Raw genomic sequence first — 19,050 nt, 5'->3', positions numbered from 1 at the left:
AATTATTTGATTTATTTTTTATTTTTTATTGAAGAGTCACTTTTTTTGAAGTGGAAAAAGTTTTGAAGGCACTTTTTTCTGTTGGATCATTTTGAGACAAACTCTATACAAATTAAGCTTGAGAACGATAAACCGATATGACCGGATATCCGGTTTTACAGCTGAGAGATACAGCTGTATCGATAGTAAAGTTACCATTCGACAGTAATTAGCCATTAAATATTCAATGAACCGATAGTAGAGATAGAATTCGGCAATCGCGAGCACAAGAATCGGCGTCTAATGACTAGTTCAATGCATTGCTTAATAGGATAATAATTTAGCTTTTACTTCACATGCCTCGCTTGTGTCATTCACCACACAGCGCACTTAGATTGAGACCACACGCATGATATAATATGGACAAGCACAACTCACGGTCGTGGTTGCCTCAGAAGAACCGCTACTAGTTGCCGGCATTACCCGATCGTCACGGGCGTGTCATAACAACGCGAGAGCTAAGAAAACCACTATAACGCACGCTCTGTAGCATTTTCTTCACAGCCCAAAACGAAACTAGTAGTGGCAACGAAGCAACGTGCTAAAACAATGGACAGTTTGAGCACCGACGCCAGCGACGTGCAGCGATTGATTCTCAAAACACCCAGGAAAACAAAAGTCGGACTTTGAAGTGAGGAAGGCAGCCAGATCTGTTCGCATGGGACAGAGCTAGTGTGAAGTGTGGAGCGGTACAGAGATTGTGGGTTTTTAACCCTGAAAAATAACCCACTACAATGGTGGAAAGGGCAGCACCCTCTGGAGATTTTTTTTTTCCCACGAAACGCAGTCTACTTAAACATGAACATGTGGATTAGTTGATCTTCCTCAAGAAAAAATCTGCCCTTCAAAAAAGATATGGACAGTGATGAGGAGTAATAGATGTGGAAACACAGGCATAAGTGAAAGACTTTGCTGTGTATAAGGTTAAAGTAATGATTATTGACCTGTCTGTCTAAAATGCCATATTTTTATTTCCCCAATTATACCAGTGGTAAAGCATAATTTATTATTTATTTATGATAACATTGCAGGTTTAATCATTTTTTTCTAGAGCTGCTGCATATAATTAATATTTTTTGTATGTAAGATGTTTACGTTGAAAGTTTGCACTTAAATTACTTACCTCTTGTGTTCAAAACACCAGGAAATATAGTAATTGAATTACTGCACTTTATTGTTGTCTGTCACTGGAGTTTTATTATCAATCCTATCCAACAAAATGACAGTCATATAGTAAGCCTTAATTTTTTTTTCATAAAAAAATAAAACATAACATTGGTATATAATTTTGTTGTTTAATTTTGCTATTAGAAATTTGGTCTTTTTTTATATGTTTAAAATACTGTACGAACACACACAACAAATGTTTACCATCGTATCGTTTTCACTCTGTATCGAACCGTATCGTTCTTAAACTGTATCGAATCGTATCGAATCGCTCGGCCATAAAAATGTATCGTTTTTCAATCGAATCGTAACCTGTGTATCTAGATACATATTGAATCGGCTTCATGCCAGAGATTCCCAACCCAAATAAAAATGTGTGTTTTTGTTTTGTTTTTTAACTAAGGTTAGCAAAATACCCAAAACCTGTACTCAATAGTCGACTATTAATATTGTAGAATTATATTAAATAATTGATCAAAGGTAACTAAGTAGTAAGTGAAAGAAAAATGAAGTGCCGAGAAAGTAAATTATTTAGTGTTCAAATTGAATTCCACTTGACATACTTAAATTATACTAAAAGAAATATAATGTCAAATTCACAATAAAATGAAATATGACTCAGCTAATTGCCCTTACAAAAAGAATCACGTCACAAAAACAATAAAACACCGAAACATGTTGCATTTGAACTAGTCTGACAAGCACAATTTATCCCAAGGTTAATTCTTTCATTAAATAATGTAATGCTTATGCGTCATGTTGTCTTAGTGGTTAGCACATTGCGCTCATAGCTCCATAGCTCCTGCCTCCAGTCTTCCAAAGTAAAGTTTGCAAGCGTTCCCACGGGGATCTGTGCTTGCGTTGTTTTTCTCTGGGTACTCTTGCACAAAAGGAATCCTCTTGAAGTGATCATCTGCGGCCCATCTGCCTTCACTTACATCTCACCTCAGTGAGCCACCTTGACCAATGTTTTCTAACATTTTCAGACCAGGCAGAAGACAGTGAAGGTTCAAACCCAGCTGAAGACACCTCCGAGGCCTTGCGGCCTCCTTCACTTGCCATGCTACTGTCTCCTCAAGCAGAGAGGAACCGGGAGGAAGTGTGCTCGGTTCTAGAAGAAGCGTTGGAGGACCAGTCACAACAGCAGCTCCTCGCTATGGAAATTGGTTCCGGAACAGGACAGCACGTCATCCGCTTTGCACAGCAGATGCCTTTTGTCACCTGGTAGCCGTCAGACATCCAGGAGGAGGCCCGGCAGAGGTAGGATTAGAAAATATGAATATGTGTTCACTATTCACAAAATTAGGCTATCAGGCTTTGGTGTGACGTGTCAACATTACAGCATCAAAGCATACATCGCTGCGACCAATATGACAACAGTGCTGCCACCTGTGTGTGCACCTGGATGCTAGTGAACCATGGGGAAAGTGGGCGGGGCTTACTAGTGGATCCTGTGATGTCATTATTGCAATTAACTATCTGCAGTACAGTTCCTCTAAGACAGCACAGGTAGGTTGTAATAGTGTGAATAGTCCGTCCCAAAGTTCTAATTATTTTTTGTACCTTTCAAGGGTGTTTTCAATGGTGTAGGTCAGGTAATAAAACAAAATGGCCTACTGGTAATCTATGGGGTATGTATCACATACTTTTTAAAGTTTCAAACTGACATTGACTTTGGGTTTAATGTTTTAGGTGTTTGCGATTTAATGAATTCCTAGATGAAGAACTACGCAAAGTGTGAGTAGAGTCCCTTGTTCATGCATTTTTAATTTTTCAGTGCTATTGACGTCGACGGACGTCTAAATATATATGGACTATGAGGGGCTGGCGGCAAACGATCAATTATAACATATTTTAATGTTAAATAAAACCGTGTGTAACATCAAATGGAAACTAATTTAACCCATTTTAAATAGGCATTCATTCCAAATGCAAATGCTGTCGTCATTTTTCTGATTTCTTATTCATTTGTCTCATTAAAAATAAGAATTTCATTCATTCATTTTCCATGCCGCTTTTCCACACGAGGGTCGCGGAGGTGCTGGAGCCTAAAAATAAGAATTTTAAATTTTAATTTGTATATATCATTTTTAAACGGTATTGAACATTTTTTATTATATAACATTTATTTGGTGGTTGGATTTAGTCCAATGTCAGTGTTAACTGTACACAAGAGAATTGATATTTTGTATAATGTGCCATCTATTCATTAATTTGTATTATTCATAAGTGTAATATAGGCCTACAGCATTCACAGTGCTTCTTTCTGCTCTTCCAACACAACAGGACATATAAACATTATAATACTGTACTATGACACTGTAAGTCAGCGCAAGTCAGACTAAAATCAAGCTGAGGATGTGATGTCCTGTTATTCAGGAATCCCGAATGGGGACTTCCAGATGTGGACGTGCTCCGGCAGCTGGCCTATGGGAATGGCATCCGTATGGAGAGAATGGTAAGTTACCTTTGCACACAGCTTTGTGTAAATAGTTCCACAAAAAATGTTTGTCTTACAGGTGGACATGGAAGACTGCTACAAATGTCTCATCTTCAGAAAAATATAGAAATGCATTCATGTATAATTAGCCAAACTTGTGACTCTTTGGGAGAAAAAAAAAATGACACAGGTGGATAATAAGTATCAGATATTAAATATAAATTTAAAATGACTTGCGAGCCCGACAGACGGGTATGATGGCGTAAAGGATCAGTTAAAAGCAATGGATTTAATACAGCCAAAAGCAGTTCCACTCATCCTTGTGCACATTTAGCATACATGTGCAAAGACAGGCACACTAACAAATAATTACAGTTTAAGAGGCCCTTTTTCATGATTTACATTATGATTTATTTGTATTCTCTGTATAGCTTCAGTGGTTCAACCATGAATCCATAACTATTTTTAAATATTGAAAACACTTTACAACGAAGAAAAGTGGAACAGACAAGCGGAATGTTAAGCTGTGATCCTGAAGATGTGTTAGTGCTGTTCGTTCCAAGCCCCTCCCTTCCTTAAAGACACACGCGTGTCTTTCAAACACCTCTCAGTCAAAAAATAAAGTGTTCAGACAGGGTCCACTTTGGAATACAATTAAAATCAACATGCTTTTTTGCCATGTGTTTCTTCCCCTGTAATTAGTATTTTCTTATTTCATTGTTAAGAGACTACTTGTGAAGGAGGAAATACAAGGAACAGGTAATCGGTTGAGGGTTAGCTCACCCCATTTTTTCACCCACACTAATGTAAAGAGATCATCACAAGATTTCACATTGCCACGACATGACAGTGGAGATGTGAATGATCAGAAGTGGGGGAGTAGTAGTGTGCGAGGCCTGATTAGAGAAAGCAAGCAAGCAGCAGCAGCTTTCAGTCAAAACAGATGAGTTGCGCCTCCGCACTGCCCGGGACCACCTGGGCAGGGGGGTGGTGCTGCTGATGCGGTGGCAGCTGCTGCGGGGTTGGCTGAGCTGGCTGCTGGGGGCCACCGGGAGACGCCACCTAGAATAAGTAAGTTAAAAATAGTGAGGAGTTGAGCTAGAAAAAATAGAGGGAAATAAGTAATCATTGACCTGTTGGTACATGGGCTGCTGGCCGGGCATGTACTGCTGTTGGACAGCCATGTTAGGGTCCTGCCCTGGAAGAGTTGATATCATCTTCTGCATGCTGTAGGCAGGATAGCCCATATACCCCATGCCGTTGGTTGGGGCAGCCTGGGTCATGGGGGGTAGGCTCTGGGCCTGCGATGCCGCATTCTGCGCATGCGAGAAGGAGTACAATGCATTCACTTTCTGCTATTGACTACGTAGGACCAGAAGTACCAACGTTTAATAATTAAACCTTTGTAGGGCACTTATTTACCTAATTGGCTGCCATTGATAGCAGTAGACAACCAACCCATTTTTACTGGGAGAGGCTGGTAGCGACTATTCGATCATAATATCACAATGCTTTTTACACACGTGAACTCTGTATTTTTTTATTTTCAAGTGAGTGGGTGTGTTCACCTGAGCATAGGGCAGAGAGAAAGCGGGCATCTGGGCTCTCATCTGGACAGTGTGCTTCTGCTGCTCCAGACGCATCTGCCGCCGCTTCTCATGCTCTTGCAAGCGCTGGATGGCCAGCTGCCGTTGCATCTCCAAGTATTCCTACAGCACAACAACAAAACATTTCAGAGCAGAGTGACAGCTTGGCAATAAGGGCACAACACAGCTACGTATGGCTGCTTTTAGTGGTTATTTCACAGCAATAACCCAATAGAGTTAATAGCCTCAAGTGTTGAGATGGTAATATTTCTAAGAGATGTAAGCTTTACTTTAATCATCCTCAGCCTCTAAAATGTGCATTTTTTAAAATTGAACCACAACCAAAAAATAATCAGCACTTTCCAGAATATTCTTATTCGGATGTTTTTTCCCCCTTTTCAAAATGTAGCTTGAGGAATTTAAAGACCAACTGTGTAGTTACAGTTGTGTCAATTATTCAGATGTGTTGGACAAAGGAAGTACCTCTCCATGTTTTAACCCTTTAACACCTAAGCCTATTTTGGCCAGATTTGCATGCCTTTGATGTTGCCTTTATATTTCAAAGAAAAAATGTTCACAATGGCCAGGTTGGGTCCCTTTTTTCAGGACACCTTGAACTTCATGTCCAAACTGTTGTTTTCTTCACTGACCAATTATAATCCACATTTTGGGACCAAAAAAGACAACAACAAAAAATCCCAAAATCTTTTTTCAAAATTTGTAATGTTGATGTCCCATTGACAACCAAACATGCTCGACCAACCGTTTTGAAGCTTGATAATATTTATAATGATAATATTTATTTAACTTGTTATGATACACATTCAATAAAAAATACGATTGAATAGTTTTATGTTTGACAATTCAACACAGACAGCAGCTATGGTCATAGGAGTTTTTGGCCTTTACATATACCATGGTAAAACAGGTTATATAAAGTGCAAAATAGTGAGGGAAAAAAATATATATACCATCTAACACAAAAAGGGTTTGGCGGATATCTCTTTGTGAAGTTAGGGTATTGTACCCATCGCCTTATCGAAAGTATATACGTACATGCAATCAAGTTTCTCGAGCACGCATCTATATGAAAATTGAAAAGATTCATAGTGAAGAAAAAAATATATAACATTGAAAAAAAGTATTTTCAAAAATATTGACAAGTAGTTCAGTTCAATTTTTCAGGCATGCGACCTAATTAAGTTTTTTTTTTTTTTTTGCGCACTCAATAGTTTCTTCTTGAATAGGTCACGAAGCCATGTCACACCAGCGTCACACACGTCCGCCGTTTGCACGCTGCAGTCACTTTTACTCGCCGAGACGCCAACTCATCCGAGGAAAACAACGACAAATACGGCTCCTCCTCTTCTTTGACTTAATAAAATAATGCATTAGCTTGTGCTAAATTCAGTTTTCGATTCATTCTGCACGTTTCAAAGTTGCTCTCTCGATCCAACAGGCCGTTGCTTGCTTCGCATGCCTCCTTTTCCTTAGATGGCGCATCGCTCGGCAATTTATTAAAAATGTTCACATTAGGTTCGTCCTTCTTGACATCACAACGGTTCTTGGGATATGTAGTTTTTTGTGCTGCTTTCGGTTTTGAAAAAGGGCAACAAATGATGGAAATATGGAGATAAACACATGGTCCATGCGGCGTTTTAATGCATATTTATGAGTACTATAAAACTATAAAACTCAAATGACATCATCTCCCGTTTTACTTGGTCGATTGACTTAAAAAAAAAAAAACTGGTGTGGACATCAGCTTCCGTACTTTCAAATGAGAGCAACCAGCGGCACGTGGGTGACGTAATTACAGCGCGACGAGGCTTCAAAAATGATATGCGTTAAAGTGTCGCAGCCAACACGTTAAAGGGTTAAAAGGACAGAGAACCCCTTTATTCTGTGCATTTTAGCACAAAGAACCTTGTTTAAAAACAGAATTTAATTTTTCTGGTGTGTCAAGGCGGGGAAAATGTAAATACATGCCAGCATTTCCAGGAATTGGCTGCCCAACATGGAGGCAGACATTTTACAAATACTGGTACTATTTTAGCCAGTCAAATGTGAGTATCCCAATTGCCAACCTTCCTTGAGTCAAGACGTCATTATTTTCCATTATCGCAGTCACCTGTGCTGGAGTCTATCAGTGTGTATGTGCGTTGGTATCACTGACCTCAAAAATTGGCTGCTCTCGTAAGCATTGCCATTTTTGGGGGTTGAAGCATTATTTTCTACATTATCACAGGTCTAAGAAATTTACCATTTGATTTCATAAGAAGGCAATTTATACTAGGTCTTTATTGTCCCTTTAATTCTACACTTGAATCCAATTCTACAGTATATCAACTCTATTGTGAAGTGTCCAATATATTTTGGGCAAAGTACCTGCTTCTTCTGCCGCATGATCTCCAGTTTCTGCGCCCGCTGGATCTGCCTCTCAGCCTCTTCGGCAGCGCGGCGCAGGGCTGCCTCGTCTCTTTTTGGGGGCATCTTGACAAGAAACCAATAATCATCTAATTTTAGTATTTTAATAATAATAATTAAAAATAAACTCCATAAAGACCTGGTGTCCAAATATATGGGCATCACAATTTGGGTTATGTAGGCTGCAATATTAACATTTGGTGTACTAGTGTGACACCAGGTCTCAATCATACCAATAATAAATAGTATTTTTTATGAATCTTTGTTTTTTTATTGATTAAAAATGCAATGGTAACATAGGAGAAAAAAAAATAGTCATACACTATTTATGCCCCCCAAAACACAAGTTTGAGAAAAAAAAAAGCATTAAAGTGCCCTATAAAGGGTTTAAGGTAGCTATGAGTGATTTGACAAATTAAAAAAAAATTTTTTTTTTTAATTTGTAGTTAAAGCGACCTGTTTTTTTTTTTTTTTATTTTAATTACAAGGACATACCATATGAATGAAGAAGATGCAACTCGGCGTGTTGATGACCAATCAAATCTTTCTGTGTAACCATCAAATATTAAACAACTGCGACTTATAGGTGAAGCTCTTCTTTATTTTTGCTTCAATTTAATGAAATCTGAGGTGTGTGGCTTATTCTCTGATGTGCTATCTATTAGGGGTGCAACGGTTCAGTTAGCCCACGGTTCGGTTTGAACCTCGGTTTTGGGATCACGGTTTCGGTTCGGTTTCGTTTTGCTTTTTGCATTTTTTTTTTTTAAACTGCCTTTATTTTGCTTTTAAGAAAAAGAAATAAACACTTAAAATGTAAACATTTTCGACTGTTAACATGCCTTTTAGCTCTTTGGCTAGTTTAGTGACTGACTAATGAAATACACACACACAGTAGTAAAAAAGTTACTTGTCAAAGTAACTGGTCTTACCTTTCATGTCTGTTTTTCTTTCTTTTTTTTTTTTTTTTAAAAAACACAAAACCAAAAAACATAGTAACCTTTGCTATGTTTGGAGGTCATTTAATGTTCTGAATCAACCGTTATAGTTGATAAAATTGCTCCCGTTTTTGCATTAGTTCCCTTCTGTCTACTTTCGACATGTGAAAATTTTAAAACTGTTTCATCATTTAAAGATAGACTCAAGTTAAGATTTTGTCGATTTAGGAGTATTTTAGATAAAATGTTACTTAGGTTCACTAGGAAGGTTCACCACAACAGAGCCTTTCTGAGAAGTTTACTGCTCTAAAATGGCGGCTGTTTACTAACGCTACCAAGTCTGTCATTTCGCATGTAGTTCTATATGCATGAGATATCTCGGCGTAGGTTGTAGGCTGTCTGCTACAGTCAGGAAATATTGGAGCCACCTAGCCTAGCAATGTGTTTGCTACAGCGTCACAACAAACACTCTTCCCTCTCCGTGTCCCTGACTTTTCTCGCATCATTCAACCAATGTATTAACGAAAATAACGTAATGCACAAAAAACGTACACATTTAAAACTCAGTTCTCACTTGTACAAATTACTCCGAGACCGTACAACTTGACAGGTATGAATTATAGTGCACCGTCACAGTTAGGTAGTAGCACTCTGTAGCACGGGACGTCCAACTATGAGTGGTCACGGCGAAACTATGTGCTTTAGCGAAGTCATCTTCGATGGCTTTGCGTGCCATTTCATAAATGTAGGGGAATACGTTGTTGGAGAAATATGTCCGCGAGGGAACAATGTAACGCGGGTCAAGCGTTGCAAATAAATTAACGAAGCCCGCCGTGTGTTTTCACTGGTGTCATTTCCGGGGTTGTCCTGCTCTGAGAAAGTGATATCTGTGGGTGATGCCGGCTGAGGTGCCAGTCATGTTATAAGTGTTGCCATTAGGGAACAAGCGCTGAGCAATGCTAGCAATTTCTTTTTTTTTTCTCATTATTTTCTCTCCCTCCTATTTTCTCTCCCTCCGCATTGTAGTCCACAGGGAAACCGAAATGTTCTCACACCGCAGATTTGAAAGAAGCCAAAGCTTCCTCAAAATTCGGTCTCTCCACTCCTCCGCTCGTCATAGCTTTTTGTTTTCTTTCTTGTTTCACTTTCACTTCGCTCGTAAACGAGAGAGGGCGTTACTCGGCTTCTATTACACAGGTGCTTGACAGCGATCGGACATTTACTTGCGGCGGGGCGGGAATTTCTCCACATCTGTGCTTCACGTCACACACAGGCACACAGAGCTCGACCAATTCATTCCACAAGTGTCCGGAATAAATTAATTGCAAAACCGAAAAGGCGCGGTTCATAAAGGCGTATTGAACTGTACAGGGCAAACTGTACGGTTCGGCTTTGAACCGCAAACCGTTGCACTGCTAACGTGAACTCTGTTTTTTGATTTCCAAGTGAGTGGGTGTGTTCACCTGTGCGTAGGGAGGAGAAAAAGCGGGCATCTGGGCTCTCATTTTGACAGTGTGCTTCTGCTGCTCCAGACGCATCTGCCGCTCCTTCTCTTGCTCTTGCAAGCGCTGGATGTTTCAAAAATATTGACCATTAGTTCAGTTCAATTTTTCAGGCATGCGACCCAATTCAGTTTTTGTTGTTGTTTTTTTTTGTGCACTCAATAAAGTTTCTTCTTGAATAGGTCATGAAGCCACGTCACACCAGCGTCACACACGTCCGCCGTGTGCACGCTGACGTCACTTTTACTTGCTGAGACGCTGACTCATCCGAGGAAAACAACGACAAATATGGCTCCTCCTCTTCTTTGACTTAATAAAATAATGCATTAGCTTGTGCTAAATTTAGTTTTCGATTCATTCTGCATGTTTCAAAGTTGCTCGCTCAATCCAACTGGCTGTTGCTTGCTTCGCATGTCTCCTTTTCCTTAGATGGCGCATCGCTCGGCAATTTATAAAAATGTTCACATTAGGTTCGTCCTTCTTGACATCACAACGGCTCTTGGAATATGTAGTCTTTTGTGCTGCTTTCGGTTTTGAAAAAGGGCAACAAATGATGGAAATATGGAGATAAACACATGGTCCATGCGGCGTTTTAATGCATATTTATGAGTACAATAAAACTATAAAACTCAAACGACATTATCTCCCGTTTTACTTGGTCGATTGACTTAAAAAAAAAAAAACTGGTGTGGACATCAGCTTCCGTACTTTCAAATGAGAGCAACCAGCGGCACGGGGGTGACGTAATTACAACGCGACGAGGCTTCAAAAATGATATGCGTAAAAGTGTCGCAGCCAACACGTCCGGTGTTAAAGGGTTAAAAGGACAGAGAACACCTTTATTGTGTGCATTTTAGCACAAAGAACCTTGTTTAAAAACAGAATTTAATTTTTCTGATGTGTCAAGGCGGGGAAAATGTAAATAAAGGCCGGCATTTCCAGGAATTGGCTGCCTAACATGGAGGCAGACATTTTACAAATACTGGTACAATTTTAGCTAGTCAAATGTGAGTATCCCAATTGCCCGCCCTTCCTTGAGTCAAGACTTCATTATTTTCCATTATCACAGTCACCTGTGTTGGAGTCTATCACTGTGTATGTGCGTTGGTATAACTGACCTCAAAAATTGGCTGCTCTCGTAAGCATTGCCATTTTTGGGGGTTGAAGCATTATTTTCTACATTATCAGAGGTCTAAGAAATTTACCATTTGATTTCATAAGAAGGCAATTTATACTAGGTCTTTATTGTCCCTTTAATTCTACACTTGAATCCAATTCTACAGTATATCAACTCTATTGTGAAGTGTCCAATATATTTTGGGCAAAGTACCTGCTTCTTCTGCCGCATGATCTCCAGTTTCTGCGCCCGCTGGATCTGCCTCTCAGCCTCTTCGGCAGCGCGGCGCAGGGCTGCCTCGTCTCTTTTTGGGGGCATCTTGACAAGAAACCAATAATCATCTAATTTTAGTATTTTAATAATAAAAATTAAAAATAAACTCCATAAAGACCTGGTGTCCAAATATACGGGCATCACAATTTGGGTTATGTAGGCTGCAATATTAACATTTGGTGTACTAGTGTGACACCAGGTCTCAATCATACCAATAATAAATAGTATTTTCTATATGAATCTTTGTTTTTTTATTGATTAAAAATGCAATGGTAACATAGGAGAAAAAAAAATAGTCATACACTATTTATGCCCCCCAAAACACAAGTTTGAAAAAAAAAAAGCATTAAAGTGCCCTATAAAGGGTTTAAGGTAGCTATGAGTGGTTTGACAAATTAAAAAAAAAATTTTTTTTTAATTTGTAGTTAAAGCGACCTGTTTTTTTTTTTTTTTTTTTTTTTTTTTTTTTTTTAATTAAATGCTTTTGTAGTTTCAGGCTGGCTTTAAAAACACTCTTGACTTTGTCTGGCTGGTGTTTGAACGACAAGGACATACCATATGAATGAAGAAGATGCAACTCGGCGTGTTGATGAAATCTTTCTGTGTAACCATCAAATATTAAACAACTGCGACTTATAGGTGAAGCTCTTCTGTATTTTTGCTTCAATTTAATGAAATTTGAGGTGTGCGGCTTATTCTCTGATGTGCTATCTATTAAGGGTGCAACGGTTCAGTTAGCCCACGGTTCGGTTTGAACCTCGGTTTTGGGATCACAGTTTCGGTTCGGTTTCGTTTTGCTTTTTGCATTTTTTTTTTTAAACTGCCTTTATTTTGCTTTTAAGAAAAAGAAATAAACACTTCAAAATGTAAACATTTTCGACTGTTAACATGCTTCTTAGCTCTTTGGCTAGTTTAGTGACTGACTAATGAAATACACACACACAGTAGTAAAAAAGTTACTTGTCAAAGTAACTGGTCTTACCTTTCATGTTTTTTTTTCTTTCATTTTTTTTTAAAAAAAAAAAAACAAAAACAAAAAACATAGTAACCTTTGCTATGTTTGGAGGTCATTTAATGTTCTGAATCATCCATTATAGTTGATAAAATTGCTCCCGTTTTTGGATTAGTTCCCTTCTGTCTACTTTCGACATGTGAAAATTTTAAAACTGTTTCATCATTTAAAGATAGACTCAAGTCAAGATTTTGTCGATTTAGGAGTATTTTAGATAAAATGTTACTTAGGTTCACTAGGAAGGTTCACCACAACAGAGCCTTTCTGAGAAGTTTACTGCTCTATAATGGCGGCTGTTTACTAACGCTACCAAGTCTTTCATTTCGCATGTAGTTCTATATGCATGAGATATCTCGGCGTAGGTTGTAGGCTGTCTGCTACAGTCAGGAAATATTGGAGCCACCTAGCCGAGCAATGCGTTTGCTACAGCGTCACAACAAACACTCTTCCCTCTCCGTGTCCCTGACTTTTCTCGCATCATTCAACCAATGTATTAGGGCTGCAGCTATCGAATATTTTAGTAATCGAGTAATCGACTGAAAATTCTATCGATTAATCGAGTAATCGGATAAAACAAATATATTTTTAGGTGAAGAGCAATTATAAATATACATGAGAAAACAAGACATTTCATCTAATCTTGAACCATTTTCAGTCAATCAATGTCTTTATTTTCGATGTATATAGTTGAAAACAGCCAACAATTGCATCTCAGATGTAACTAGAATTAAAAAAAAAAAGACTAATTCACTGCTTTCACTCAAAAAACTTTTAGATCTTATTAAAAACAAACAAACAAACAAAATATATATATATATATATATATATATATATATATATATATATATATATATATATATCTTACCTAAAAATGCCGTTACGCTTGATAACACACATCACTTAAAAGTTAGGATTTTTTCTCACGTGTTTCAATTGAATTTCTCTTTGTGTCAAGCCATTTTTAAGTTCTAGTTAAGTTTTAAGTTAGTCTAAACTGTAAGTCCTGATAGGATTTTGAGTTTTTGCAGTGTTCGAAATAAATGTATGATACAGGCTGTATTGGAGCACATTAGGGACCAGTGCTACTTGGGTGTTTTATCAAGAAATGACTACTGAGCTAGAACTGATAGTTAGCATGATTAAGTTTTTATTTTACACCCTCATCACTCCACAATGCTATGTTATGCTAAAGCCTGTATGTAAGTTACGTTAGCCACGCATCGACAGTGGTCATAATTTATTTGAAACCTAGCCCTCCGCAGGGCTAACGTTACGTGAGCTAGTAGCGACAGTAACGTTAATCTTATTTATTAGCGCTTAGCGCTCTTTATTAGCGCTTAGCGCTCTACTGCTTTAAGATGGCGGCTGTCTACCAACGCTGCCCAGACGCGGCCGAGTCTGTCATTTCGAATCTAGTTCAACATACATGTGATCTCTATGAGACGCATCAGACGCTACCTGTACCAACGTAGCATCGTGCGGGCTAGTATTTAGCAACGTCGGCGTCGTTTGTGGCGGCTGTCGGCTGCAGTAAGTTTTTTTTTTTCCTTCTTCCTCTCCGCACGTGACAGCGCGTTGTCCCGCATTAAAAGTAGTCCGAGCAAAACGTGATGCTTAGAGCTGTCAAAATAAACGATTACTCGAGGTGAATAAAATTACTCGGATCAGTTTTTAAACTCGAGTTACTCGAGTTGCTCGAGTACTCGTTTCAGCTCTACAATGTATTAATGAAAAAAACGTAATGCACAAAAAACGTACACATTTAAAACTCAGTTCTCACTTGTACAAATTACGCCGAGACCGTACAACTTGACAGGTATGAATTATAGTGGACTGTCACAGTTAGGTAGTAGCACTCTGTAGCACGGGACGTCCAACTATCAGTGGTCACGGCGAAACTTTGTGCTTTAGCGAAGTCATCTTCGATGGCTTTGCGTGCCATTTCATAAATGTCGGGGAATACGTTGTTGGAGAAATATGTCCGCGAGGGAACAATGTAACGCGGGTCAAGCGTTGCAAATAAATTAACGAAGCCCGCCGTGTGTTTTCACTGGTGTCATCTCCGGGGTTGTCCTGCTCTGAGAAAGTGATATCTGTGGGTGATGCCGGCTGAGGTGCCAGTCATGTTATAAGTGTTGCCATTAGGGAACAAGCGCTGAGCAATGCTAGCAATTTCTCTTTTTTTTCTCATTATTTTCTCTCCCTCCTATTTTCTCTCCCTCCGCATTGTAGTCCATGGGGAAACCGAAATGTTGCCACACCGCAGATTTGAAAGAAGCCAGTGCTTCCTCAAAATTCGGTCTCTCCACTCCTCCGCTCGCCATAGCTTTTTGTTTCCTTTCTCGTTTCACTTTCACTTCGCTCGTAAGCAAGAGAGGGAGCTACTCGGCTTCTATTACACAGGTGCTTGACAGCGATCGGAATATCACTTCGGCTTTGAACTGCAAACCGTTGCACTGCTAACGTGAACTCTGTTTTTTGATTTCCAAATGAGTGGGTGTGTTCACCTGTGCATAGGGCAGAGAATAAGCGGGCATCTGGGCTCTCATCTGGACAATGTGCATCTGCCGCTCCTTCTCTTGCTCTTGCAAGCACTGGATATTTCAAAAATATTGACAAGTAGTTCAGTTCAATTTTTTCAGGCATGCGACCCAATAAAGTTTTTTTTTTTTTTTGCGCACTCAATAAAGTTTCTTTTTGAATAGGTCACGGAGCCACGTCACACCAGCGTCACACACGTCCGCCGTTTGCACGCTGCCGTCACTTTTACTCTCCGAGACGCCGACTCATCCGAGGAAAACAACGACAAATACGACTCCTCCTCTTCTTTGACTTTGTTGAGGTGGTTGCAGCATTACGTTGCATTCGTATGAGTAATTGACGGAGAATAAGTTGTCTTTTACCAAAACTCGTCGTATTTAATTTCCATCAACATGCGAATACATCCTCTCTCATTGCTGTCTTCACAGGCAATCCCACAATTCAAAGTGATCAAAGTCATACAAAAAGAAGTAGCACTTTAGACAATCAAGTCCCACCCTGCCATCTTGTGGTGAAAAACTAATATGTCAATAATAACAAGCAATAGGAACATTATTTCAATGTCAACTGAGGACACATGAATACAAACTATTTCTCCCAACATTTCTCTCAACACCCTCACTTGTTCTCATGTTGATGCCCTTTTTAACAAACAAATGAACTTTTACATTTCAAATTCCAAAAATAACACTGTCAAACTTCAATTTGAACTTTGTTACAGGTTTTGTCATGATATCAGCTACCATGTCATCCGTTGGACAATACGTCAATGTTACTCTTCCCTGATTCACAGTAGATCTAATAAAATGATATTTTATGTTTACGTGCTAGGTCTTTATCGTCCCTTTAATTCTACACTTGAATCCAATTCTACAGTATATCAACTCTATTGTGAAGTGTCCAATATATTTTAGGCAAAGTACCTGCTTCTTCTGCCACATGATCTCCAGTTTCTGCGCTCGCTGGATCTGCCTCTGCCTCTCAGCCTCTTTGGCAGCGCGGCGCAGGGCTGCCTCGTCTCTTTTTGGGGGCATCTTGACAAGAAACCAATAATCATCTAATTTTAGTAATTTAATAAAAATAATTAAAATAAACTCCATAAAGACCTGGTGTCCAAATATATGGGCATCACATTTTGGGTTATGTAAGCTGTAATATTAACATTTGGTGTACTAGTGCAGGGGTCCCCAACCTATTCCACTAAGGCACACTGTGGGTGCAGGATTTCATTCTTACCAAACAAGATGACAACACTTTTTCCCCAATCTGGTGTTTTACAAGTGCAATCAGTTGATTGCAGTCAGGTGTGGCTTGTTTTAGCAGAAGCCTCATTGGTTCAACTGTCTCTGCTGGATCGGCTGGAACAAAAACCAGGACCCACAGTGTGCCTTGAGGACTGGGTTGAAAACCCCTGTACTAGTGTGACACCAGGTCTCAATCATACCAATAATAAATAGTATTTTTTATATTAATCTTAGTTTTTTGTATTGATTAAAAATTCAATGGTAACATAGGAGAAAAAAAATAGTCATACACTATTTATGCCCCACCCAAAACACAAGGGGGGGGAAAAAGCATTAAAGTGCCCTATAAAGGGTTTAAGGCAGCTATGAGTGGTTTGACAAATTTTTAAAAAAATATTTTTTTTTAAAAAAAATTGTAGTTAAAGCGACCCGTTTTTTTTTATTTTATTTTTTTTAATTAAATGCTTTTGCAGTTTCAGGCTGGCTTTAAAAACACTCTTGACTTTGGCTTTTGTTTGAACAACAAGGACATACCATATGAATGAAGAAGATGCAACTCGGCGTGTTGATGACCAATCAAATCTTTCTGCGTAACCATCAAATATTAAACAACTGCGACTTATAGGTGAAGCTCTTCTGTATTTTTGCTTCAATTTAATGAAATTTGGGGTGTGTGGCTTATTCTCTGATGTGCTGCTATTTATGAGTCCTTTACTTAGGATTGCTGTGAAAGCGGGCTGGTGAGATACTCCAGTGGCAGCTCTGCAGCACTAGTGGATGTTGGTTTTCCCTCGGCTTTCCTAAGCGGAGGAGATAGGGAAGGGTGGCTGGCCAGGGGAGTACAAACAACCTCATGAATAATCAGAGGAAGCACAGCACTTGTCGGCGTAAAGTAGCTTGAGTACTCACTTGTTCAGCAGCTCAAAGCAGGGCTCGCAAACGCGGACCTCTTTCTCTATCCCACATTTAGGAATGGTGGAGTACTTGGAGGAACACTTGTGTTGAGGTGGTTGCAGCTCAACGTTACATTCGTAGGAGTAATTGACGGAGAATAAGTTGACTTTTAGCCAAAACTCGTCGTATTTAACTTCCATCGACATGCGGATACATTCCCTCTCATTGCTGTCTTCACAGGCAATCCCACAATTCAAAGTAATCAAAGTCAAACAAAAAGAAGAAAAGTAGCACTTTAGACAATTAAGTCCCATCCTGCCATCTTGTGGTGAAAAGATTCACAGGCAATCCCACAATTCAAAGTAATCAAAGTCAAACAAAAAGAAGAAAAGTAGCACTTTAGACAATTAAGTCCCATCCTGCCATCTTGTGGTGAAAAGATAATATGTCAATAATAACAAGCAATAGGAACATTATTTCAACATCAACTGAGGACATATTTATGAATACAAAATATTTCTCCCAACATTTCTCTCAAAACCCCCACTTGTTTTCATGTTGATGCCCTTTTTAACAAACAAATGAACTTTTACATTTCAAATTCCAAAAATAACACTTAATAAAAATAAAAATAACTTCTTCAATTTTAACTTAGTTACAGGTTTTGTCATGATATCAGCTATCATGTCATCCGTTGGACAATACGTCAATGTTACTCTTCCCTGATTCACAGTAGATCTAATAAAATGATATTTAATGTCCACATGCTTGCATCTCTGTCTATTAACAGGATTTTTGGCAAGAGCGATTGTCCCTTGGTTGTCATCGTGTACAGTTGTTGGAGTGTACTGATAATGATCAATGCTACCTAGTAGTTGTTCTAAATATAGGCATTCTTGTATGGTTGAAGCCAGTGCCATATATTTAGCTTCACAGGTAGATAGTGTGACTGTAGGTTGTTTCTTTTTTTTCCAAGAAATTTGAGATCTATTCTTGCTCAACAAAACACAGTATCCTGAAGTACTACGCCTGTCGCTAGTATCAGCTGCCCAGTCAGCATCACTATATGACCGTATACCAAGTTTCGCATTGTCGTCTCTTTTGAAACTAAGGCTCTTTTCAGAAGTACCTTTTAGGTATTGTTTTCCTAAATTTCCAAGTTCGCGGTGAATCAGTAACAGGCACACTTTTGCTCAATAGACGATGTTTATTGATTAAAAAATGCAGAATAAATGAAATTTATTGATTACAATCCCACAAACGCAAGCAAACAGATATCAAAAACAAGCAAACAAATGGTAACGTGATGCTAGACTTTGTCAATCTCAGAATCCCCGCGTTACGTTACAGCACAACTAGTTGTCCCTTAGAAATGACAGTTCACAGTAGTCCACTGCACCTCCGTGGGTTCATTAAAGTACTGCGTTAATCATGAAAATGTCTCTCCATAGTGTATTCCCACTTTCTGGTTAAATCCCTTTACACAAATCACATGAATCATGAGCCACAAATCATGCTTTGTACGTATCTCTCCCATCTTCATCCCTTTTGAGTGCATAAACCCATTTACCCCCACTGTTTTCTTGCCTTTTGGCAGTGTTGTCAAGGTAAATGTTTTATTTTCGTTTAGTGACTGAATTTCTTCATCCATGGCTTTTGACCAATCTTTTGAGTTATTTGAACTCATGGCCTCCTCATATGTTTGAGGTATACCAATTACCATCCTGTAGCAGTAGTCTACAGAGGTATGAACTCCATCCCTGTCTCTGTCTTCTGTTATGAAGTCTTCTAAAAGACTCGGTTTTCTCCTCTCTCCTGAGGGATACCTTCTACTCTCAAGTTCACATTTTGTCACTTCCTTTGGACTCTCACT

The 19,050-nt window shown here is 38.9% G+C and overlaps 1 protein-coding gene and 1 long non-coding RNA gene across 7 annotated transcripts; one reads left to right on the top strand and one right to left on the bottom strand.

Annotated features, from left to right (window-relative positions):
• The first annotated feature begins 2,561 nt into the window (after positions 1 to 2,561).
• LOC130904761 (uncharacterized) lies at positions 2,562 to 4,288 on the top strand. Its single transcript, XR_009060900.1, has 5 exons — positions 2,562 to 2,715; positions 2,778 to 2,837; positions 2,899 to 2,943; positions 3,586 to 3,664; positions 3,726 to 4,288. It is a non-coding gene; the product is annotated as an uncharacterized LOC130904761 (long non-coding RNA).
• LOC130904759 (hepatocyte growth factor-regulated tyrosine kinase substrate-like) lies at positions 4,034 to 17,449 on the bottom strand. 6 transcript variants are annotated; one of them, XM_057817742.1, is made up of 10 exons: positions 17,193 to 17,449; positions 16,999 to 17,110; positions 15,963 to 16,073; positions 15,006 to 15,092; positions 11,427 to 11,531; positions 10,058 to 10,162; positions 7,621 to 7,725; positions 5,215 to 5,355; positions 4,780 to 4,962; positions 4,034 to 4,708 (listed from the first exon to the last, which is right to left on the bottom strand). In XM_057817742.1, exons 3-10 carry the CDS (start codon positions 16,071 to 16,073, stop codon positions 4,577 to 4,579), a joined length of 969 nt encoding a protein of 322 aa, XP_057673725.1. In that variant the 5' UTR covers positions 16,999 to 17,110; positions 17,193 to 17,449; the 3' UTR covers positions 4,034 to 4,576. The 6 variants fall into 6 exon arrangements, with proteins under 6 accessions (XP_057673725.1, XP_057673728.1, XP_057673724.1 ...); XM_057817745.1 differs by lacking the exon at positions 15,006 to 15,092 and having other exon boundaries at positions 17,193 to 17,448; XM_057817741.1 differs by lacking the exons at positions 16,999 to 17,110; positions 17,193 to 17,449 and adding an exon at positions 16,818 to 16,992.
• Positions 17,450 to 19,050: the final 1,601 nt, after the last annotated feature.

Source organism: Corythoichthys intestinalis, chromosome 16, assembly GCF_030265065.1.
Source record: "Corythoichthys intestinalis isolate RoL2023-P3 chromosome 16, ASM3026506v1, whole genome shotgun sequence".
NCBI classification, from domain to species: Eukaryota; Metazoa; Chordata; class Actinopteri; order Syngnathiformes; family Syngnathidae; genus Corythoichthys; species Corythoichthys intestinalis.
Note: the sequence above shows the minus strand (reverse complement) of the source record. Positions and strands in the feature narration are given on the sequence as shown.

Excerpts from the sequence above, each read along its gene's own strand:
- LOC130904759 (XM_057817741.1), bottom strand. Across the intron at positions 5,356-7,620 it reads TCATGCGGCAGAAGAAGCAG|GAATACTTGGAGATGCAACG; the intron begins GTACTTTGCCCA and ends GTTGTGCTGTAG. Across the intron at positions 4,709-4,779 it reads AGCAGCCCATGTACCAACAG|GTGGCGTCTCCCGGTGGCCC; the intron begins GTCAATGATTAC and ends TACTTATTCTAG.